The sequence below is a fragment of the Apteryx mantelli genome, chromosome 2, assembly GCF_036417845.1.
Source record: "Apteryx mantelli isolate bAptMan1 chromosome 2, bAptMan1.hap1, whole genome shotgun sequence".
Classification (NCBI taxonomy): Eukaryota; Metazoa; Chordata; class Aves; order Apterygiformes; family Apterygidae; genus Apteryx; species Apteryx mantelli.
The window spans coordinates 120,762,262-120,787,154 of NC_089979.1; the positions used below are offsets into that span (position 1 = coordinate 120,762,262).

The 24,893-nt window shown below is 40.7% G+C and overlaps 1 protein-coding gene across 2 annotated transcripts in view; it reads right to left on the reverse strand.

Annotated features, from left to right (window-relative positions):
• Positions 1–24,893, reverse strand: part of TMEM108 (transmembrane protein 108) — a 172,484-nt gene that overhangs the window by 72,811 nt on the left and 74,780 nt on the right. For both annotated transcript variants that reach the window (XM_067292459.1, XM_067292458.1), the window contains exon 3: positions 11,837–11,918. In XM_067292459.1, coding sequence (XP_067148560.1) covers positions 11,837–11,876 — 40 coding nt within the window. In that variant the 5' untranslated portion in view covers positions 11,877–11,918. The remainder of the gene's footprint in view (positions 1–11,836; positions 11,919–24,893) is intronic.

A 24,893-nucleotide genomic window follows, 5' to 3' on the forward strand; every position in this document is an offset into this window, starting at 1 on the left:
GCAAAGAACATTCACACTAGGGGATGCATTCCTTTGGGGACTAAACACAAGATTATTCAACCAGGAAATTTAATTTTAAAGGACAAATACTAGGAGACAGATTTCTTTTTTCATTCATTTTTCACACTTTCTGTAATAATTCACATACTTCTAAAAATAAAACCAGAAGGATAGCATAATCGATGCCTGTTAATAGAAAAATAATTGGCTTAAATGAGGCACACACTCATACGCACAAAAAATAAATGGCCCAACAATTCTTTTGAGAGTTATAATATTTTTAGCCATATGGTATTTCTTATTAATTGTTATAATTGCTAACTAAGAGCCAACCGTGTGCTCGGAACTGTACAACACATCCAAATACTAACAACCCCTAACCCAAAATGCTTGAAGTTCAAAAGATAAGACAGGTAGGAACAGAAGGTACTGAGAAATGCAGGGACAAGAATAACAGCCCAGGTGCTCCCTGTATTAGGAGGTGAATTAGACCTTACTGTTGCAGCCTTATCAGGAAAGTTCCTCCTCCAAGAAACACAAAATGGACCCTAAGTCCCTTCTCCTCCACAGAGTCAGCAAAGGATAAGAAGCAAGAAAAAAGGAGCAAGTTTTGAGGCTTAACAAACCATGCCAGCTCTACAACATATATCAGGCCTTTAGCGATTTATGATAATTAAAAGCAACCCTCAGGCTGTTCTCTCTGCGACGGGGCAGCTCTGGAGCAGGGCCAGCCCCGGGTCCAGAGAAACACAAGCTCCCAGGCTCAACTGTGCCGTGCAGCTCTGGGTCACAGCAGAGCACGTGAACCAGGGGAACAACGCTAAAAAAAGTGACAAACCAGTGAAAACCACTGAGGGAAAAGCATGGTGCTCTGCTAGTAGTGATGCACAGTAAACTGGGTGTCCAGGTTTGGGCTTGCTGCTACAGCATTCCCACCTGTCTCCCTGCTTCCAGCTTCCCTGCCTATTCTAAAGGACGTCATGTGCAGAAAACACATACCGGAGCAGGCAGTGGGCATCTATCTCAAAGTTGTGAAGAACCACAGCCACCAAATGGTGTCATCATCTTCAGCAAGAAAGAAAGAGATTTTCCATACTGGAAAACACCAATGAAGACAGGTGCCTTGTAACCCAGAGGAAGAGCTCAATAGCCAGGAAAGTTAAGAGAAGTTCCCGATAACCAGATAAATGGACATTTCCCTCAGAACTGCCTTTGGTATCTAAAACAGATGCCTGAAACGAGAGGTAGTCAACTCTTCGTACAAAGCACACCACTCACCCCACGTTTTCTCTATTTCTGTAAACTTCGGGGAGAGAAAATCTTTCTTTTTCCTGAATAGCCCATCTTTGAAAGATGTACACTGAGCGTCCTCTGCCTTGCGATGTCCCCTGTCTGGCAGTCCCCACCTCAGAGGCAGGAGGTCATGTATCTGGTTCCCTGTCAGTCACGTTTATGCTGTGCAGTGCCTTTCTGACTAATGGTCCCAGTCATACAGGCCCCAAGGGTTGGGAAAGATGCACTATAATATGCATAGCCAAGGCCTAGGGTCCGTTATCTATCTCACAGATGATCTTCCTCCTCAGGGATTGCTCTGCTTGAAAAAAGCAGCTAGTGTCCACTCCTATTAACCCTAGCAAACACGCCATTCCTGTGTATCCCCATTTGCTACCCCTGGGAGTCAATCTCGGAGCTTTCTCCTCCCTAAGCACTGACTGTTCTTTCCTCCTGCCCAGCAGAGCTGGCCTGCGCTGCCCTCCAGCGCCGACTTCAGCCTCAGTATCTGTCAGCGCACTTCTGGGCAGAACAGACTGTAATGTGATTAGCTTTATGCTTCGCAACCTCAGCGTAAGAAGCAGGTCCCGGGGAAGGGATTTGACACGAGGCTCTCAGGCACCTATGGGCCTCAATCAGAAAAACAGCTCTTCCTTCCCGAAATGGCAGAATGAAACAGCTTTGAACTAGGTGAAATCGCCAGTCGCTCTAAGGAAACAGCACTGCCAAATGTGAGCACTGCTAAAGCGGAAGACATAACACGGGAGATAATTGCTCCATTCTACCTTCAAGACAAGGCCAAAAGATCACAGGGTTTGAAACCATTTTCCTTTTGTGTACTGTGCTTTAAGGTTCTGAATTAACTCTCTACACAAATACAGAGTATGGTTTGTCAAAGAGTTTTGTCAAGAGTGGTTTGTTCTTCAAGCATATAGTTACTGTTGTCCACTTATCAGGTACTTTCATTGTTTGTTACCATCACTTTCCCTCTTCGCTTTGACATCTTAATTATGGCGTCTGTATGTTAATTGTAAATGCCCTCAGCAATGAGAAGCTGTGATACCGTAATGAAATTGTAGCCTCTACAGGAGACAGTGATATCTAACATTTTAGACCATACTGCAAAACCATCTCTCTCTTTCCCATGGGATGCCAGCTTCAAGAAGCTGTGCTTTTTTCAAATGCATAAAGAATTAGAAACTTCATGTTAAAATACTGAACGATGCTCATGGGCTGACTGCAAGGGAATTCCAGCAGCAACAAAGCCCTGCAACTTGCAAAACGGACCTAGAATCTGGCCAGAAATCATGCTGTTTTTCATGCAGGTTACACAAAAGTACTGTCGCTACTACTCCATTGTTCACTCTGAAAGCAACAATGAGATGTGATGTGAGGTCTTGTAGAAGTGCACAAATTTTCAACCTCTTTTAAGTACTCCTACAATGACTCATAACTACTGATGACACTGGCTATCAAGCTATTTAGACCAATATTCCTCAGGGATGAGAGGGAGTCGCTTGTTCCTTTCCTAGCGATACAGAAGGTCCATAGATTAAAAACTGCAGTAAGTCTACCGTATGGTCTAAAAACTTCCATCTAAGTAATATTTTAGCTTTCTATGCAGAACATGCTTTATTCCATCACAAGATAGGACACGTACTTCTATTGATGATGGCAGTGGCTTGAGAGGTATCTATATGCAGCAGCAGTACCAAATAAGAACAACAGTATAACGGATGCAGAATATGCACATAATGAATTTGATCAGCACAATGTTTTAGTAGGTATATCAGCACAATGTTTTAGTAGGTATATGAAATATACCTACAGATTGCAAGTATATCTGCAATTAGAAACCAATATATCTGTTCTCTTAAGAGGAATATCCAGTCCCCTCTCTCCCCCTCCAGTTGCTTCTTTCTCTGATGATCCCTTCACTGAGGTTATACAGGATTCCTGCAGGAATCCCTAGCGGAACAGCTGGACAGGAATAAAGCTTTGTCTCCTTCTCCTAAAAACTGTGGGGAAGAAAATTGCCTAAGCAGAGTTAGGATGCATCCCCTTGTGAAAGCTACTCCAACTGTGGCAAGCTGCATGGCAGTATGAACATGCACGAGCAGCCTCTGTGGCCCAAATGCTTGTGGGAGTGCACAGAAAGGACAGCACATTTCTCTCAGAACATGAGACCGATCAGCTCATTAGCAAACAGGGATGACAGTAGCTCTGATAGGATGAAGCAGCAGGGATGAAGCTGGTGACTAAGTCAACATCTACAGCCTGAATAAACACAGTATTGCAAGTGGAATTCACACAAAGACACACTGGAGCCTTCCAGCAGAACTGGACAGCAATCCTGTCTGCACCAAGCAGACAACCCTCTTTCCTTTCCTATAAAATTTTAAATTGGAGACTTAAATTAATTGTATAATTTCACTGGAACCTAAATTAATTACTTAACGTCTGCACAATGCTCTGACTATAAAGCACTGAGTAAAAAATACTTGTTACCACCACCATGAACTGTAAATGTGCACTTGATTCAGTGCTCTTTTCTTTCTTTTTTCCTTCATTTTAACTCCTGGCCTTACTAAGCACTAGCTATTATTCATCAGCTCTGAAGTAAAAGACTTTTCATTCTCTGCACAGTATTATGTGGTTCTGAAACAAAATCTGCTCCTTCATGTTAGCAGAAAAGGGATCAGATTTTCCAAGGTATCTTAGCATGTCACATCAAAGAGACATGCTTAGTGCAATTCTTAAAGGTGCCTGCAAAAGCTTCACACACAGCTGCCAGTAAGACCAAAAGGAGATAAACACCCAACCTATCTAGGTACTTTTGGAGATCTCACTGAGTGTCCAGCTGAGCCACTGAACATCTTGCTGATTTGGAAAACCTGGCCCCAAAATCTTGCCCTTGTTGCTGGAGATGACTTGAGAACAGCTTCAGTGAAAAGAGTAGGTCCAAGAACCAGGCCATCATCACAGTATGGAAGAGATCAGCGATGGGAGAACTGGTGGGGGTACACAGCACTATTCCTTCACGAACTGGAGTGGGGGGTTGCTTCTGGGAAATTTTGGGACACATTCCAACAAACACACTGGTCAGTGAGGGGATCTGGCTCCTCTACCACTGGGCCACATGTCCTTGTCATTGAGGTCTCCTTGCCTTCTCTAGTTGGAGGGATGAGATGTGTTATAAATGTGTTTTTTCTTCATTTCCAGAACTTTTGTGGAACCTTGTAGAGGACTGGTTGTAAGTTATTATAGCAGGGGTAGGGTACCTTTTCCTGCTAAGATCACTTTTCAGATATCTTTTGTGGGACATATGTTAGCAATCATCACCTTAGTTTTATTCACAAATAATGTAGGGAAGAAATCATGTGGCTCCACAGCCATGTGAAATGAGGCCATATGCTTTTTCCAGACCTTGGGAGCACATCCTGCCCTTGAGACTGCAGACATTAGAGGATGTACACGGTTTAAAATAAAAATGTACTACAAAACAATACATTCATACCATTTATACATAGGCCTTGATTTGTCAAGGAAGTTCTGCAGATGCCTATCTTCAAAATAAAGACCAGCCGGATACATTGTTTAGTGAAGTGAATGGCGTTATTCCAAAGACTAACTCAGATGATGTTTCAGCAGGTTTTGTTGCAGGTGGAGTTCTGAAGTCTTTCACTGAGTTGAATGTGCTTCCATTCTTTGGAAATCTACCGCAGAACAGGAGAGGACATCTGTATATTTGCTACTTAGAGATGGAATGGGGTTAATATCTATGACATGATGCCATACTCTCTGGATGACACTTGGTTTTATATATGTTTCTTCTAAATTATTTCCACAGCCTGCAATGAACTACAGTGGACATACACATCAATGATCAAAGCTGGCATAGCCTTCATAGCTAGAACTTCCTTGTTGTAAAATAATGGGATACAGAATGCCAAGTTGGGAAAGGGGGAAGGAGAAGAGTGCAAAAGCATTGTGAAAAGCCTGAAACATTTTTAACACACAAAAGTTCTAGCACCTAAGTGCAGTGGTATAAATACCACTGTATTACCAATACCAACTGTAAATGTCCAAGTGCATGGCATTTCACACACATGGGAATATCAGATAACAATTAAGTATCCAACATTTAGTCATTTTCCTGTCCTTCGTGAAGGAACACTATCATAGGCATTGGATTATTCATGGACATTAGACACCAGTGTGTGTGCTGCCATAAAAATTCTATTATCTTAAATTATTGTAACACAGCCCAACAGAGATTTAAGCTTATGGACAGTGCTCCTGTAGGAATAGTCAGCCTGGTGCTAAGAGCACTGCTTACATATTTAAGTGCATTTACTGGATCAGGGTTTGACTGCAATACTATCAAAAGCATACCAATGTCTCTTAGGTACAACCAGAAAGTAAAGAAGGATTAGGGGAAGGAAACAAATGTTTGACAGAATATCTTTGTTTTATAATGCAAGGAAACAAAGCAAAGCTGGGAGTATGAAATCCAGGAATAAAATCCCAAACCTACCAAAGTCAATGAGAGTTTTGCCACTGGACTCAATAGGACCAATATTTCATGGTCGCTAGGCTCCCGTCTGTATACCGGTAGCATTTCTTCCTCCACTTGACTTGATGCTGTGAGTCTCAAAGACACACATATGAAATTGTACAAGCTGCTCAGCCACTGTTCCTGCAGTTTGATTTCTATTAGAGATGGATGAATAGACTTTTGAAAGGGAAAATAGAGAAAAGTCAAATTTGTACTCCTAGTTATTTCATTCACCCTCTAAAAACCTCTCTCTCAAGGCTTGAGGCAAACAATGCTGAATCTAAAATAGAAAATTAGACAGATTTATTGTGTGTAATGGGGATTGCTTCAGGTCCAAAACACAAATAATTCAGAACATAAAATGGAAAGAATATTATGGATTCATTTTTGATTTATCAAACAATTTCTTTAACAAGAGTGAAAGGAATTTTAAAACCAAATCCTTGCAGCACTTTCCAATTTGGGTAAACATCCATAGTTATGCATATGTATTTAATATCTCTTGGTGTTCTAGTGTAATGGTCATGGACATTGTTAATAGCATGTCCCACAACCAGTGTGCAAATGCTTGAAGAATATGAATACTGGGAATTTATGCATGCTCTCATTAATTTTGAAAAATCTACAGGATTATAATGCAAACAGTGTCAGTATAAGCATAAAAATGAAGGTACTTATGCCAAGAACATAATCAGACTATCAACTCATACGTGCAAATGCTTGAATTGCTTGTCTGCTGATAGAAAGAGCCAATATAATAATCTTTCTGCTGGCTTTTTATCCCAAATTCAGTGTCAAGGACTATGACCTGAATTCCTACAGCCCCAGGCTGATTCCAGATCTCTGTATGTTTCAGCAAATCTGCAAGAACAGTGGAGAAGTTTCTGCAATATGTTAGTTGTTTGGGAGGGTCCTATTGTATGTGTTAAATTTTATCTGCTCCTGGAAGAACAAGGCAGAATTCCTCTTCCCCCGCCCACCCCATATATATATTTCAAATTCTTTAATGAGTTTGTGTCCTGTGAGACTCTACTAAATGGAATATATATTTGCAGACAAGAATGTTCATGGAACCAGCAAATTTAAAATAAATATTGCAGACTATTCAGGGGAACAAGCTCAAGTTTTGAATCACAAGAGCAATCTGATTCAGAGAGTTGTGCTTATCCAGTCGGTGAATAGGAACATGCTCTCTCATTTGTGTGTGCAACCGAATTCTCAATAAAGGGCATATCAAGGACACTGGAGTGCACATCTGATAAGGGAATGCATATTCAGTTTAATTTCTTCATAAGGCATGTTGTTTTGCTTTTAAACCTCTCTTGAAAAGGTTTGTTTTCCAGGAAGGGATCACAAAAGGGAAATGGAAAACAGCAAATTCTTTCAAGAAAACAAAGTTTTTGTTGAGAAACTTTAGCAACAATATATAATTGATTTCTGGGAAAAGAAAGTGTAGATTTATTGTTTGCTGTGAGCTGTTCGATGGACAGTCTGTTACCAAGCCACGTGACTCATAAATACAAACGCTTCAGCTCAGTGAGTATCCCAAAAAGCTTTGTACATGAAACACTGCGTAGCCAGAGGCTGTTTACCTTTCCAATTTTAAGCAAAACAGATGGAATCTATTGCTAGAAACCCACTCCCCCCCGTTCTCTTTGCTTAAGCTAACACCTACCAGTCCTACAGAAAACAACAAAAATGTTATTCTTTCTTTTCTTTCTGCAAGTCCCCGTGAATGACAGAGAGCAACTCTCCCATGATCTGTATCAAGTCACATATCAAGTCATCCCCAGTATCTTTAAACACACATCAGCTCTCAGTTCCTATGACATGGGTTAATTTTACATGGCTCGGGCAAACTGCAAGTGCTCTGTCAAAGCAAGCAGGCTCACCCGCACTAAGGACACAGCCCCCAGGATATCCGTGCGGTCACAGGGTCAGAGGGCTTGACGGGAGCCTCTGAAATCATCTAGACGACCCCTGTCACTCCTGACAGATGTTTTTTCCACTTGGGTCTTCACTAGTGGAGGCTCCGTGATCCCTTGATGAGTCCGTCCTAGCATTTCTGGGTTCTGTACTACGCCACATTTATCCCTAATATCAAGTTCCTTGCTGCTTTATAAACCCATTTTTTTCATATCTTATCTATTACGGGTAGAGAGCAGGTTATTCCCCTCCTTTTGGCAGCAGCCTTTTCTGTGTTGTCATGATATCCCCCCACTTGGTAGGGATGAGCCCCAGTGCATACTGCCTTACTCCTACCACGGCATTATTCACAGACGGTGTTTGGCAATAGAAATGTGAGCTAGTGGGTTTGGGCTCCCATTAGAGGAAACGGTCATTAGGAGATAACGGAGCTCAGCAGGCACTGAGAATTAGGTCCTCCCTTAAACAGACATTTGACAAACTCATGTTGCTTATCAACTGTCTATGACAAGAGAGATGTGCCCCAGGACCTAATGCAGACTTGAATGGGGCTTGCATGGGCTTGCGCCAACCCCTTCTACAGCGTGAGCTTCACTGCAGGAGACTTAACAGAAATGTAATCAGGTGGCCACGGTTAAAAAAGGAGGAAGCTGAACTGCATCCAGAGCAAGGGGGTATAAGATTTGTGACAGTCTGTGTTATAAGGCCCAACCACTCGCTGCCATTTTTGCTCAGCTTGCTACAGAGGGTTGTACATACGAGATTCTTTCTACTGATATTACTGGGCTTTGTGCCAGGCCTAAAAGATGAAAGAGTGATGCCTGGGAACGCACTAAGTGATAATGGCATGAAGAAATACCCAGACTGGCATTTATTTCCAGATGCTATGGTGACAGATCCACATACAGACGCTGGTGATGTAAGTAAACAGAAAATAAAAGTCCTTCCATTTTTCAGGCAGATGAATGCCTGAAGAAGAAAGTCTCGCATACGGCTTGTGTGCCAAGGGCTTCACCAGTTGCCTTTATCTACATTTTTCTCTAGTTTATATGCAGCTTGGAACTCCTGAGTGAAAAGTGCATGCATGGTAAATTATAATGTGCATGTTTTATTACAGAAAATGCAGACATATTGTGGCTCATGCTGCAGGGCTTAAATCATCACTTTAGGTCTTTATCAAAAATGGAGATCGCTGAGCCTCATGGGAAAGACATTTACATCTTCATCATTACAGAGGCAACAAACTTCATCTATAAAGATGTGCCTGGAACAAATGGCTGCAAATTGTGGACACATGTTTTGTTTTAATTGATCTTCATCAGCTCAGTCTAGCTAGTGACTTCAAAGCTCCCTCTAACCAAGAAATCTCTTCCAAAATTTTTATTTTAATCTTGTTATGTTTTTTTAAATGTCTTAGAGATTTCAGATTAGATAGTATCACTGAAGATATGGTTCGAAAGCAGTGCTTCTTTAGAGCTATATTACATGTTTAATTACTTATTCATAAATTATGAATGACTAGAGGTAAAGTAGCATGGCCCAGAGTCCCTGTACTGGGCCAAATGTAGCACTGTAATTTTTACAAAGTCTATCTCTTGACAACTGGGATCAGATTCAAGGCAGCTACAACCATACTCAAAAGAGCAGCTGTCGCTAGTCCCATTTTCACAGACTATTCTTGATCAGCATAAATGGATGGAAAACATTGTTTTGGGGAACCACAGTAGAAGACTACAGATGGCAACAGACTGATTATATAACTCATCTAAAATTCACAAAAGAGAAGGACGCTCTGTTTACTCTCTTAAAATCGCATTCAGATATGGGCCTGATTTTTCACAAATCTGGCTAACAATTCCCACTAATCTAAAAATCAGACAAACATATAGATAAATCTTCTTTTTAGCCCCAAAGCCTAGCAGTCCTTCTGAGTGTAAGGGTCCTACTCTCCCAGACACCGTGCAGACACACAGCTGAATCCAGGTCCGGTAGTAGAGCATGGACGAACAGAAGTGGAAATGAAGACACAGAAGGATACAGCCACTGCTGGCCCAGTGGCACAGCTGGGACCACACCAAGGTGTGATAAGCCTGGAGCAGTGCCCTCACTTTGGGATGAAAATGCTCCTTCCCACATGCCCAAAATACATATTATATGGCTGTAACGGCTGGATTTGTTAATGATAGCTATATCTAGTGCACACCTGTGCTGCACTCAGAGAAACGAAGCAGTTAATTTATCTGTTAGGAGAAATGCTATATTCAGAATCCATCCTTTCAAATTACATCATGGAGTTCACAGTATCATTGCCTATTCATGCAGTGTACATATAGTTTGCTCATTCTTTCCCTCTGCATTTTCAGTGTTCCTCTATTTGCTGCCTAGATCTTCAACATACTACCCTGAAAAATATAGTTTAAACTAGCAGGAGTAGTAATGGGGTACGCTGCCAAGCATGGAAGCATTACATTAAAAGAAAGAAAACACAGAAAGATCAAACACTATGATAGGTTCAATGTACATTATAACTTCCTTTTTTTTTAATGCCATATTAGTAGAAATGCATTCATACAGTTCAGTTTCATATTTTCATTACAATGAACGTAATATTGCTCCAGGAAAATTTCCATTGACATTCATGAGAGTTTTGCAACTTGTTGCAAACAACAACTTGTTGATATAGCCCCATTTTACCCTAGTGAGCAGCCTCCCTGTACTGCCAGACAGACAAGGCTCAGTTAACCAGCCAGCAATATCCCAAATTTCCATGCTTTTCAGCAGAGGTGTTCTTCTGCCTGGCCAAAGGCCACACAAGCAGCCCTACAGAATTCACTGAGATCATTTTAGGATTAAGTTACTATGCAATACGTATGCAATACATCTATATCTTGGGGATATCTCCTGAGTCTTCCCTCCAAAGTCACGGAGACACACCTGAGTACCTCCTATGTTGTAAATAAGAATAGCAAAACCAGCCAATCTAGCAAAGCATATAGAGATCTCTCCTTTTATAACCTGATGGCAATCAGTGAAACAATGATATAATATTAACTAGGTTTTGGTAACAGTCTATAAAATACTTGTTAGGCTTATTTTTCACACACACCAATGGAAGTAATATTATCTGCATTGCTCATTCTGTGCCCTCTAAGCATGCTTTTCTCATTGTTATCTAGCTTGGACAGAATAAGAGAAATTCATACAGCACTGTGTACCATAATGCATATCCTGAAGTCAGAAATTCTGCTGAATTGAAGAGACAACATAAAAAACCTTTTTCAGACTGTTGCTGTAAACTAGCAACCTCCTTTGAAAATATATCATAGAAAGTGATCATATTTCATCTTTTCTTATTTTACTTAATCTCTAAAATCTTGAAGAAAAGTTGTTGTTTGTGATTTTGACACTGAAAATTATCAGTCTACAGAAACGCCCTAACAGTGTCAGTACTGTTTTATACCTAAAACCTGCTTTACTCCTGTGAGTAGGTGAGACAGCCCCTATCCACACAGTCTAAATTTCTCCTGAGTCCTTTTGCTAGACTTTCCTATTGGATGGGCTCTTCTGACAGACTGAACTCAGCAAAAAGGAACTTCTCCCCTCAGGAACTGACACAGCATTTAGGGCTGTGTGAATTTGGGGCTCCCTTTCCTCACTTTGAGATCTTTTTGTGGAGAGACCACCACCAGACGTGCCAACTGGGAGGGATCCCTTTTGTCCACTGAGAACCAGACAAAAACCTGATTACAAAAAGGTTGTTGTATTGCTTCTTCCAAACGTCATCTTCCACTTCCAGATCTCATTCTTCTGAGGGTGTTCCCCATCATTCGGTGCAGCCAAACATTTTTACCCTTGTACAGGACTCTGCACAATCACCTGGTACTTGAACTTGTTTTTTTGATACATCTTCAAGTACCTTACTGAACAAGAGAATTTGACTTCCACTCTATGTACTTGAAGCAAGGTACATGGTTAAGTACCTCCCTGAATTGTGTCTTGCATAAATATCACTATCTTGCTTAAGAATTTGAATAATTCCTTTCTGAAAGGAAGTATTAAAAAAAAAGAACATTTACTTACTAAACAGTTGGCAATAGAGGACCTGTAAGCTTCTCTTCATGGTATCATGTGGTCCTGCTTGTCTGCCAGTTTATTCATGATTCTGTCAAGAAAATTAAGAGAAGAAAATGATATGTGATTTATTACAGAATTCATGTTTTATTATTATACCTGTTGATTAGAAAGTAAAATGAGGCTTCAGGAAAATCATATTGATTAGCAAAGGGAAATTGTCTGTCTGACTGTGCTTTACTCTTTTTAGCCATACTCTCCAACAGCTTGGCAGTGAAGTGTATAATTATGGCCAAAAAAGGGGAAAATTCTAAAATGACACAAGTAAACAAAATATACACACTGAGAATTAATTTTCTGTTGTGCCGGTGACTTGATAAATCATTATCTGACCACCTCACAAGACTCCTTTTAGTTCAGAAAAGGGGCCATCACGGGAAGAGCAAGGGCAAGACGCAGACACCTCCAGGCAGTTGTGTTGGACCCAGGGCTGTATTTGAGCATTTTGGCATTACTCAGCAGGTACGAACAGGGGAAAATCCACCCTCCCCTTCCCAATCAAAACTTCAGAAGTGCTGCACGGGGAGCTGCCAACAGGGTTGAAATGAAACTCCACCTGGGCTGCAGCTGGAGATGGGACAGTTGGAGAGTCAGGGATGTGGCAAAAATATCTGACCACCCCATCCTTCCCCTCTTGCCCAGTCAAGGAGCCCTACTAGCATTTCACCAGTCCTCAGACTATATTTTCAAATACTTGTCACTGATATTTTTCACCTCAGGTTTAAAAATATTAGGAAAAAATAAATCCCAATCACACTGATATTACTTATTCACATTGTGAGGAACATAAATGCATAAATCAGAAGTGAAAAGCAGATGTAGTCCCAAAACACCACTGTGAGTAATATCTCACCGAGTACCCAAAACAAAACAGCATTTAAATTCTTCATTCTGTAAAAAAGCATTTGCTAAAGCTTCATAACCAATTTTGAGAGATAGGACACTCAGACCATCCTCCTAAAACACCTCTTCTCAATATTAAATAGCATGTAGTATCCTCTCATTTTCAGTTCATTATTTCATCTTTTGAACTACTCAGGACATTTATGAATCATTTGAACATGCTTCTGTATAAATCTTTCAGAGCGTGTTTAAAATGCAGTCTTGAAGACAGGACAAACATGTCAAGCCAATAAACAGCACCTTTGACCTGAGTAGATGCTGAAGAGTTTGTGAAAACAGAATCGTATTTGACTTTTATGTTGAAACCTCCTAGGACCGTTGCTTTTCTTGCCTGTGTTCTGTAACAAAAGATGCTTGTTTCTTTGTTATGTTAACAGATATAGCAATTTATGTGCACAAACAGAGCGTTCTTGGATTCCCTCACGCTTTTCCTTTAAAAAATGGAAATTTAATGTTCCATTAAAAAATGGAACAGCCGAGAAACTCTCAGAAATTTCTGTATGGCAAAGTAACTGTTTCCTCCTAAACGAAAGCAATCATCTCTGAATTAATTTATTATTTTAAAATAAGAATCAGAATTAGACTCATGATGAGGTTAGGCCGTGAAAACTTGTTGGGGAACTCCTGTTCTCTTTCTCCTCAAGGTTTATCAAACAACAAAGCAGACAGTCTTTATGCATAAATAGACACCAAATAGTTTATTACAGCACTTTTCAAACAGACATATCCAGAAAGTCTGTGTTTAGCGCGCCTTCACCATTAAGATATTAATAAACATATAAGCAGCAAAGGATCAGAATCACATAAGCCACTTACGATGTAGATTCCCATATCCCCAAGTGCCTTGTTTGTCAGCTTATGCCAAAACAGAATTTACAAGCACTGACCAATTTGAAGTAAAGTACTATAAATATAATGAAAAATAAAGGAGAATATGAAATTGCCTTTCTAAAACCATGTCATGTGTCAAATGCTTTGAATACTATGCTTGGCAACTGCAATGTGATACATGTGATGCCTGATTTTTGCCAGTCAACTGCAATTTATTCATATTTCTCTTCCGTCCCCATGTTAATGCTGCCCATAATGTTTAAAGGTATTCTGCTTATAGATTCTGTAATGGTGGATAAAATAAATTGTATACTGTTGTGTACTCATTTATTTGTTCACGCAGAACTCTTTTAAACTGCTTTTATTTGAAATAGGGTAATTTATGCTGTGCTAAGAAATTGTGTGTATATGGTGAAAGAAACAAAGATTGAAATCTTGAAATCACTTGAAATCTTTCACCATGTTTTTTGGTTGCCTTCAGTTAGAAAATTTATATTCTTGACTATGTGACCATAAAATTCTACTCGGAGAACTCACTAAAGTCAAATAAACCAAATGCTGCCTTGAGATCACAGTCTCTTCAATTTCTTCAAAGTCCTTGGCATGACCTAGGGTTAAATTTAAACTTGGGTGGAAAATATTGCAAGTAGATTTTCTCTAATTGTTAATACATCTTTTCCTTTGTACAGGGAAAAGATGCATGCAAAACAAGGATTTATCTGACAGACCTTGTAAGGTAAGAGATATTTTATGAGATTTATTTGTACCTGTTTGGAAGCCAAATCACACCAATGATGATTTTCCAAAGGCAGAGACTGCTTGCAACACTGCACAGAGTTCATCCAGATGCACCAGAGCATTAACTAACATCACCTAAATCGAGACCTGACATAAAACAGAGGAACCACTGCTGTCCTGACCCAGATGAAAGGCCCAGCTAGCCCACTGCCCTGTCTTCCACACTGGCTGCTAGCAAAAACTTAAGGAAATAACATCTGAAACAACACGAGCATAAAGTAATTCTTACGTCCTGGTAAATCTTGCTCAATTTCCAGCAGTCCTGAGCTGAACAGAGTATGTCGGCTGCTGTGCTTTATAACTGGATCAGGAAATACTGCTTACTTATCTCCTCCACGTCACACATAATTTTAGGCTTCTGCTAGATCACTCAGCCATTTCTGTTCCAAAATGCGGAGTTCCACCCTTTTTTGTTTCTCCCATACAGAAGATATTCTTCTCATAATCCTGGTGCCTTAAACTGTACCCCTTCTCATTCTGATTTGGGAAGAGGGGAGCAGAACTGCATGCGGTCATCAAAACATGGCTGCCTAAAGGATTTTTGTACTGGACCATGATGTTTCCTGTTTTTTCTCTATACCGTTCCCAGTTCTGCCTACTGCTCCACTACCTTTCTGACTGCTGCTGAGCTCCTCACCAGCGTTTTGTAAAACTGTCCTCTATAAATCCAGGAGTGGCAATAGCTCCTCTGGAGTCCATCCTCACGTCCGCGGAGCTGGGATTGTTTCCTCCCATGTACGGTACTTTGCAACTATCAGCATTGAATTTCATCTGCCATTCTATTGCCCAATCATTTACTACCATGGTATTTCTCAGAGCTGGCTATTAAGGGCAGAATATATTATTACATAGCAAATATAAATATATTATACATAACAGCTTCTGAAGTTGCCACACTTTCAACACTAATATCAGTTTCAGCAACTTCCAGTCACAGTTCGGTCATGGAAAACCTTCTGTATCTCTAAGAAGAGGAAGCAAAGATTCACAGTCAGTTTGAAATGCTGCAGAGGAAACCTGCTTTCTGAGTATCGATTTATATCCAGCTGTTACAGTACTATCTCACTGCCATACAGGCTCACCAAATCCAAAGTTTCTTTCCCTAGAAGTACCTGCTTTTTGTAGTCTTTAGCTTGTGAAAATCTTTTGCAGGCTTTTTTGATAAGTACATTTCTTTGTCACAAGCAACACAGGTTACGTGTTGAGTAGTAGCTGAGAGGGCTCCACTACACCACCACCGTTTTCTTAAGTACTGGAGCATGCAGTTTTAGGCACTAACAGATTAGCAGAATCATGTACGTATGGATAGAAAATACATACACAGAGTCAGATCCTCACGTTGGGCATATTAACATAAAACCAGAGTACTGCTACCTGTTTTAAATAAACTGTCATTTACAAGAAAAAAAACAACTGTGAACAGAAAGCAAAAATTAACAAGAAAAAAATTAGATTTGAAAAATGTATGCTAAAATTTAATAATCCAAAATCTAATCTGAGTACATGAATTTTGTACCCATTTTATACTCACTCTTTGTAACCTTTCACTGAGTTTTCTCAGGAGTACTTTTCTCCAAAATATTCATTTTAAAACATATTGTGCTTCGATATTTGATGAGCCATTCTGAGCATCTGAGGGAATGATCTTTTACAAATGCATTGGATCTTGGATTAAGATTTAAAAAAATAGATGCTTAAACTTGAGTTCCTAGGTTCATTTTAGGTCCCTAAGTAAACAGGCAGATTCTCAGTAACTTTGAACTCCCACTGACTCTCCTCTGAAGAGTAGGAAATAGAGGTCTAATTATGGATTTTAGGTTTTTCTATATTATAACTTATATTGGTTCACCTACTGATATATTTTGAAGGATAGTAATAAAGCTAGTGCAAGTTTGTGCACTTAAACCCACTTCAATCTAGAAAGACTAATCTTCAGAAGTTGAACTGGAGGAAATCTGTATACCAAAAAGGTGTTACCTGCCTCATCTTAGATACCTGTATTTGAAAATATAAGATAAGCTGTCTGGAAGGGGCTCAAATCTTTTGCCCTTTGTAGTGCAAAACATTGCACATACAGTTCGTCTTATGCATGATGATGAATAGATGTGTGAAATCTGTGTGGACAGCTAGCAATATTGTCTTTCACAGTAAGTAATCCCCTCAATGTCTCAGCTAAATTAAAGAGGACAATGAAGACATAATGATGAATAGAAGACAAAAGAGTCCAAAAGAGCTGATAGCTCCCTGAACGTCCAGTCATTCTTTATGTCTGATGGGGGAAAAAAAACCAATAGTGTCTTAAATTAAGGAAGAAATGGAGGAGAACAGATGACAAGCATTGAGGCAAACCTAACAGCTGATGGACAACCTTTGCTGCCTTTGGGAGTCTGTCAAACAGAAACCAGAAGATTGAAATAAAGAAGCTGAAGAAACAGTGATGAAAAGAGGGGATAGGCAAAAGAGAAGCTGGTTACATAGCATAATGCATCCAAACTTTATTATTTTATATCTGACTGTCTTCTCTCCTCTCTGGATTATTCTGGAAAGAAGAAGCTACACCACTGACAACTTTCAGCTATATTATTCCTGCTGCTGCAGAATATGAAAGAGGAAAACACGACACACCCAGAAATACTTCCACCTCCAGCTACCTTTGTTGAACCACCTATCAAGGAAACATGGCCTTGATCTTTTTAGCGTTGTAGTGTCCTGTAGTGTTCAACAAGCGCGTTACAAAAGAGCAACAGCAGAGGCTCTTCACTCGCAACTCAGGGAGGTCTGACTCCCTCCTGCCAGCAGTCCTTTAAAGCCACAGTAGGTGCCTTCTAGGAAAAAGGTAAGAACTTCTCTTTCTCCACCTCTCCTGCTGATTCACCTGTTCTTGTTGCGTCATATGTTGAATTCAAATGGCCTGTTGGGGTCAGTGATCCTGACCATAAAGTGGACTTTCATGGCCTATGGGAAAAGGCACATGCTCTCACTTGCTGCTCAGGACCAGATTCACACAGCCTATCTTGCACCACCAAGGTCTTCAGCCACTGTTTCCCACAGGCTACCAGCTCGGGGAGTGTTCAAGTGTGCCTCATAGAAAGGAAGCAGTTGTATTGTTCCTGACTACACAGGGCTGAAGCTTAACTTTGTGCTTTCATGTTTGTGTGATTTGTTTCTTAATTCAGTGGCCTACTTCCACAATCCAGCTGTTATTTTGCAAAATTTATATCCCCCAAACCTTCAGGGCATGCTAATAAAAAAATGATTAAATTGCAGCAATGAGATTCCTTCCAGCAAGAATTCTGTGTTCTTGTTCAACATGTGCTACGTTGTCTGCTGTGATTTATTTCCCACTGCTTGGAACATGCAAGCCACAGTTACCATCTTTCTTCATAACACCTGAGTATAGCTTCTCTGATATTTTTATTTCCTCAAATGTCAAACTCCCCTTTATGCCTGGATCTTTTTGCACTCTTTGGAATTGATTCCTCCTTGTGGATCCCGGAAAGTGCAATTCTCACCTGCTTTCACCATTATCCTCAAAATTGCACATCCTTCACTTTCTTAAGATCTCTGAAGAGCAGGGTCTTTCCTGAGGATGCCACAGCTGAGCGGCACCAGCCTTGTTGGCATTGCGTAGAACTGTCACACACGTGTAAGGAGTAGTCATGCACGTACAAGACTCACATTCTATGTAACAACAGGGACTCATAAACACTGTGTCCCCAGGGGCCTCCTCTCAACCGTGATATTCCCTCTGTGGGCAGAGGAGCACGGGGAAGTCCTAAGCAGTATGATCACTTAAAGGCTACTGCCATTAGCGTGGCGAGTGGAGGATGTTGTCCAAACTCATCCATTCCTCACCCACATGTCAGCCCTGGCACAAGCCCATGCATGGGGCAGGGAGGAAAGGGTTACGCTGTTGGGGTTCACCATCACAGATATAGAGAGGCACAAAGTACAGGTGACCATGGCCACAGTAAAAACTTGTTCTGAAAAGGCCAGGTAACACTGCCATCGCCTTCAGCAATCTAATACCTTGGCATCTGTGGTAATCTTACAAACAATCACTGAAATAGCCGGGGCAAGTGTTGCAAGGGTAGGGAAAACTGAATGGAAAAACACCAGAATGTATAAAAAAGCCATTTATTGTAAGCCTTTCCTGCTTGGATGTGTGCCTGCTCTCCGGCAAACTTCAGCCCCATGACCCTTCTGGAAAAGGTGCCACAGGCCAGTGCCACAGACAGGGTTACAGCTTTGGCTGGTTGTAACAGAGAAGTCCCAGAGATAGACATCGGATCAGTTATAAAGCATTAGCTATTGAATCTCCTTCACACTGCATCAACCATGCAAGGGACTTTATTTATTAATTTTGTTCTTAATTACCTACCATCAGCAAACACTTCTGAAGGCAACTCCAGCAGGAGAGAAATTTGAACATCAATTGTTCAGGTTGTTTCCTGTTCCCGTGGGCGCACAGACATGCCTCGGTGTGTGCGTGCATGTGTGCATCTGTCTGTTTCATCTTTGCTCTCTGTGGAGCTCAGAGAGGAAGGTGACATCTTTATACGGATCAAACTGACTTGGCAGCTACTGGGATAATTAAAATTTGGTCCACAATACACATTAAGGATGGAGAAGAGAAGATTCTTTTGTGAATTTAAAAACTATTTGTACGCTTGAGTTTGGATCCAGTAGTATTTATGTAATATTTCATTTTTGCAATATTTCATAAATTTATGTAATTTCATTTGCTCCATTTTTCTCCTATACCATTACTATACTGTTTACTACTTAGTTATTATTTTATTGCAGTTATACCATACACAAACCTACTTTTCTACTGTTACTAATTATGAATTAATAAAGTGGTTACTGTTACCAAGTTATTATGCATCAAAAATGCAAAAGACAGTCCCACAGGTCACAGTCTATTTTCTGCAACAAACTATTATTGGATTGTAACACTCTAGTCATTTTTAAGGAACTACAGAATGCCATTAGAAACTTTTATTTTACAATGAATCTGTTGCCACAGAAGATCTCATTTCTCTCTTGTTTACAATGGCACTTTTTTCTAATCACAGTACCAGGGTGCCATTTTCCAGCTAGAGGAAGTTCTGCCGCTTGAATTACTTGAACATCTCCATTATCTAATAGTAATACAAGACATATGACATGTAATTGAGCCATTCACATTTCTTTCAGGACACCTCACATATGTAGATATGTGCTTCGTAAATTTACTTCAACTGGAAAACTAATGATGATATGTTGAAGTCTAGCCACAGAAATATTTCAACTATAGTTCTTTCTTTTCAGTTACTAATGGCTATTTGAGACCTAACTTTGATGTTGAAATTTTATGGCACATAAAATTGAAATACGCGATTTTTGCTCACTGTATGAAGGAAAAAGAGTCCAACCTTTCTGAGTTTGGGGAAGGAGCATTTTTCATGTTGCAACTTAAAAAAAAAAAAAAAAAGTGAAACAACTGGGGCAAAAAAGTTTAAAATCAGTACAGAAATAGTCCTCAGTGAAAAGAAGCTTAAAGTGTCCTCTTGAAAAGATTTTTTTTGATGAAATACGATGATTTAAGTGAAAGTAATTTTTCAAATTTTTTTCTTTATGGATCTTATGGGACCCAAAACCAATGAAAATCTTTTAATATCATATCAAGTTCATGATGAAAATTTCATGTGCTGCACTGTGCCCAGGAAGTGGTTGGCAGTGTAATTTGCCTGTTGTTTGATATGGAAATGTTATAATCAGTGCAAGCTCTCCAGCTGAAAGACTTTCTTGGCATACAAAGCCACCCCAGGGTAGGACGATGGCTCCTCTGCAGCTCCTCCTGTGACCTGCTACAAATGTCCATGGGGACATGAGGTGACGCCTGCCTTCCTGGGGCTGCTTCTCTAGCTGGCTTCAGAGGGCTGAAGGTCCTCCACCGATTTCAGCGTGTGACGCCGCCCCCGGGGATGGCAACGCCTGCACGAAGGAAGCCCCTGTGCGCTCTCCTTGGCCACAGGGCTCCTCAGGCTTGCAGGGGTTAACTTCTCCTCCGTCGTCTTAACGTGTTCCCTCGTTCCCACTGTGCAGGACATGCAGTAAGATGGGCTCTGCCACGTAACAGGCAAGCAAGCGAATAGTGCTGCCGGCTCTGTAACGCACACCGGGGAGCAGGAGAAGGCAGTGCCTCTGTGAAGCAGCTGAAATCAGGCTTTTCACATCGTTCTGCTTGATGAAAATCAAATCTTTCAAGTAGAGCAAGAAAAAAGGGTGAGGAAGAGAGGATACTGTCTTCTTTCTTTCATTACATGGCACCGTATTCCAGAGATTGATTGATTGGGCCCAGTTGTCAGGAGTGGAGAGCATCAACTATAAACAAAGAGAAGTATGCATGCTCAGCACATCTGAAATCTAGGCCAAGGTACCAGTTCCTCAAAGGTGTTTGGGCATCTAAAAATGCAAGCAGGTGCTCTGCTGTCAAAGACACCTGTATTGTAACACTGAAAACATGGTTGTAATACTGGCTCTAGGTGACTTTAAAGAAAATGCAGTAGAGATAAAACAGCTCAGGCTAACATTTTAACTGCAAGATCACCCTTCCCTCTGGTAAACAACACAATTATCTGCCTAAATAAAAATCCCTTAATAAATCACCACAAACAGGAGGCTCAGTATTCTGTATCACCATTATCTGATTTACAGTGAACTAATATGACGCAAGCGAAAGAAAGAAAGAGTGCCTGTAATTGTTTTTACAGTTTCTCATGAACTGGGTTTTGGCTTTGTACACTTTGATTGAAAACAAGGTCCCTTTTCATAACATTCTTCAAGACATTTTGAAGAAGAGGGAGGTTGTGGGATATACAAGAGGAGAAAGGTCAAGAGAGACTAATCAATTTTGGCCCATCTCTAGGAGAAATTCAACTGACCTGATATAAGATAAATACAGAGAAACCCAACCCCATACCCATATATTCTGCTTCGTTTCCAAACTCCCTGCCTAGTCTCTATCTATGAAGCACAGAGGAAATGATCACCAACGTGGGACGCTGATGCAGTGCTCCTTCTGACTCCAGTAGCTGCTGAATCCAGGCCCCCAAAAAGCAGCTGTTTTGAAAACTGAAGATGGGTGAGGAACAAAAGTTTTGAATCAGGTCATGATGCTCCACCAACATATTTTAGATGCAGCCCCTTCTATTGTATCAAATGTGGTCACATAATTAAGGAGAAGATAAACACCTTGGCTGCCAAAAATTTAAATAAAAAGCAATGCATCCATTATTGCAATTTTGAATTCCACATGTTTGTCTCTTTCTGTATGTATAGGGCAGATGATGGCTATGTTTTCTGCTTGTCTTTCCATATTCCCTTATTTATACTAGCATGCCTCTCCAGTGCCAACAGGGAAAAAAAAAAGAGAAAAAAGGAATAAAGGAATAAACACATATATATAATCTTCCTGTGCTTTTCACTGAAAAGAAAATACAAATCATCTTAAAATTCCCATCAAAATATGTGTTTAAAAATAAGAATATCATCAATGACATCAATGTTCAATGGAATGTTTTTGACCAGTTCTAATCATAATGTGTAGGTATGGCACAAGGATCTAATTGCACAATGACAGGTTGTAATAGACGTATGCAGGTACCTAAGATTTAAAGAAACATTTCATTACAGTTGAAAAACACGGTAGGAAAACATAACTGCCTTTTGAATTCTTAACAATTTCATCTCAATAGCGCATTAGCGTATTTAATAGTAACCTACTGTTGTTTTTTTTTAATGGAGCATACATTCCTAACAAAACCAACAAAACCTGTAACGATATTTTAGTAGAAATATCAATACAATACACAAACACGAAAGGTGTATTTTTTAAAACCTCCTTGTGTGCCTTGCCAGATCCTTTTGCCCCTTGCCATGGTGTTAGTTCTGAGGCCATTCAAACTGAAATGTTTGCTGGCTTCTTTTGACCAGATATTTTAGAGACATCCACCTTGGAATATCACTTCAAAAACCACCTATCATTTCAAAAACTGAAGTAGCTTCTTGTATGAAATTATACTAATCCATGCTTTAAGAGAAGAGAAATCTTTGGAAGATTTGGATGGATGGATGGATGCAGAAACGTATGTACACAGTCATGTGCCATGGAAAGTAAGTTGATGTCTTGACCTCTGTCTCTCTGGTTAAACCTCCTTTTAACAGAGCCATTTACTACCTCTCCGATAATCAGACATTCAATACAGTAAGGAGAGACAGGAGATAAAGTGAGCTCTGAAATATGACTGCTCTGCTTTGAAGGGCTGAACAACATCCACTGGAAAGTCGAAGAGTACACTAGCTTAGACTTGACATTTTATCAGCATTTATTACGACTGCGTCTAGTTCAAGGGACACCATTTATTTATCCTCAACTTTCAGCTGCAGGGTTTGATGTCAGAGGAAGAAGTGGCCTCAGAAAGAATAGGGGCCCGCTAGCCAGTAACCCAGGCATAGATAACAGCCCCTCTTACAGAAGAACATTTTGGAAACCATTTTGACACAATGGGTGGAAATAAAATGAGAATCCAATGGCATCAAACAGAAATACAGCCCCATAAAAATTTAGGTTTGGAGGGAGGTGGAGGAAAACAGGGTCTCGATAATTTCCAAATTATTCATCCATGTCTATGCAAGGCTATTGTAGTGCAAACACTGTATTTCATTTGAAAATGTATGCAGGCCTGCTTGGTTCAACAGGAAGAGCTTCCAAGAAAATTAAATGTCAGAGCAGTATGGCTTATTGGTTTTACTCAGTACAAATTCACTTTTTATGCAACTTTGAATAATAATGGCCTGTTCTGTGTCAACATGATGAACTAACTTCAGTGGTGTGGGAGAGGGGGAGTGAAGAAGAGAGAAGGAGAGACAGGGGCATTTCCAGTGTTAACCTGGCACCGATAATGACACAGTCTGAGATTTAGCTCTACATGACAGGTCTGGTAGCTCTCAGGTGGATTTAGCACACAGATCACTGGGCATCTTATTTTCTCCCTTTTTACTTTATCCAGCTAGCATGACTGCTATTGGCTAAACAGCTTGTCTTCCTTCCTTCGATAGGTTCGAATGCTGGCACATATAGATGCGCAGGTAAGCCAGAAGGAAATGCATATAAAAGAACATGGGAAATCAAACAGCAGCATCTGAAAACATGTCATGCTGTCAAGCAGGATTATGTTCAGATGCACAATTTATTTTAATCAGTTAGTGAAAGCCCTTATTTACTGTCCAGCAACATGAAATACTTCCTCAGGCAGAACTCACCGACTCCAGCAGGAGCTGTGTTTCAGTGAAGAGCCCAGCATTTGGCCCAGGATTTGTAAAGCAGCACAAGCAAAGACCACTAATTTAAGAAGGCTGTTCTCCTCTCCTAACAAAGGGGAAAAACAGCTTGGCAGCAAAGAATCCCTGTGATTGCACATTTGATGAGGTAGATTTGATAAATAAACATCTGCCTGGATGATTCACCTCAGCTAAAACCTAATGATGATAGTTTCCAGTGTGTCAGCCATCTTTTTCCTACATTGTAACTAAGATGGGCTAAACCATATTCTGAGCTGCTAAGCATAAACACAGAGTGATTCTAGTGTCCTTGTTAAAATATGATGTCACTGAACCAGATTTTGAATATGAAAATGAGCTAATCAAGGAAAAGGGGGGAGAACGGTCTTGTGTAAAGTGCAGAATAGCACACAAGAGGACCTGGTGGACGCTGGATTCTTAGAGGATGATTTTTATGGGCACAAAATTCAGGGAGATTCTCCTCTCCCAGTGAAAGCCAGGGGAGCCTAACTCCCATTTGTGCATCCAAAACCTGTTTCTTTATCCTTCTGGCCCTCTGTTTTCCTCTCGAAGAAAAATCTTTCAGGAACACAGAAGACTCCCTTCCCTACGCCCTGCTTGACTGCACCCTTGCATAGTTGCTGCAGATTGTTAAAGGCTGGGGGCAGCATGCCGCCTCCCCTGTGCCCAAGTCGCTTCTGAGCTGCGAGTCCAGCCCTGCAGAAATGGGAGATGGGAGAGGTCCACCACGAGTCTGTCACACGACACGGAGCCCCCCCGCGTCGTCCCCATACCACCTGTGTGACTGCGTGGTGCAGCAGCCCAGGGATGGACACAGCACCCTTCTCCAGTAACACCGCAGCTCCTCTCCTGCTTTGGGTTGGTAAACCGATCCCTGCAGTGGAAAAGTCTGCACCAGCTGAGTGTGCGAGAATCTAAATAACAAACTCACGCTCTTTGTTTTTCTGCCCAGTGTAACCCAGCCTCGGTCAGTGTAAGAAGAGGGACTGACCACATGCGAGGAGTCAAGGTCAAGTCAAGAAGGAACCTGCTGTTTGCTGCATCTCTGCCTCACCACCAAAGGCGCTGGGCAGCCTGAGCAGAATGAGGTAATGGCTTGGAGAAAGACCATTTTCATGCTTAGGGC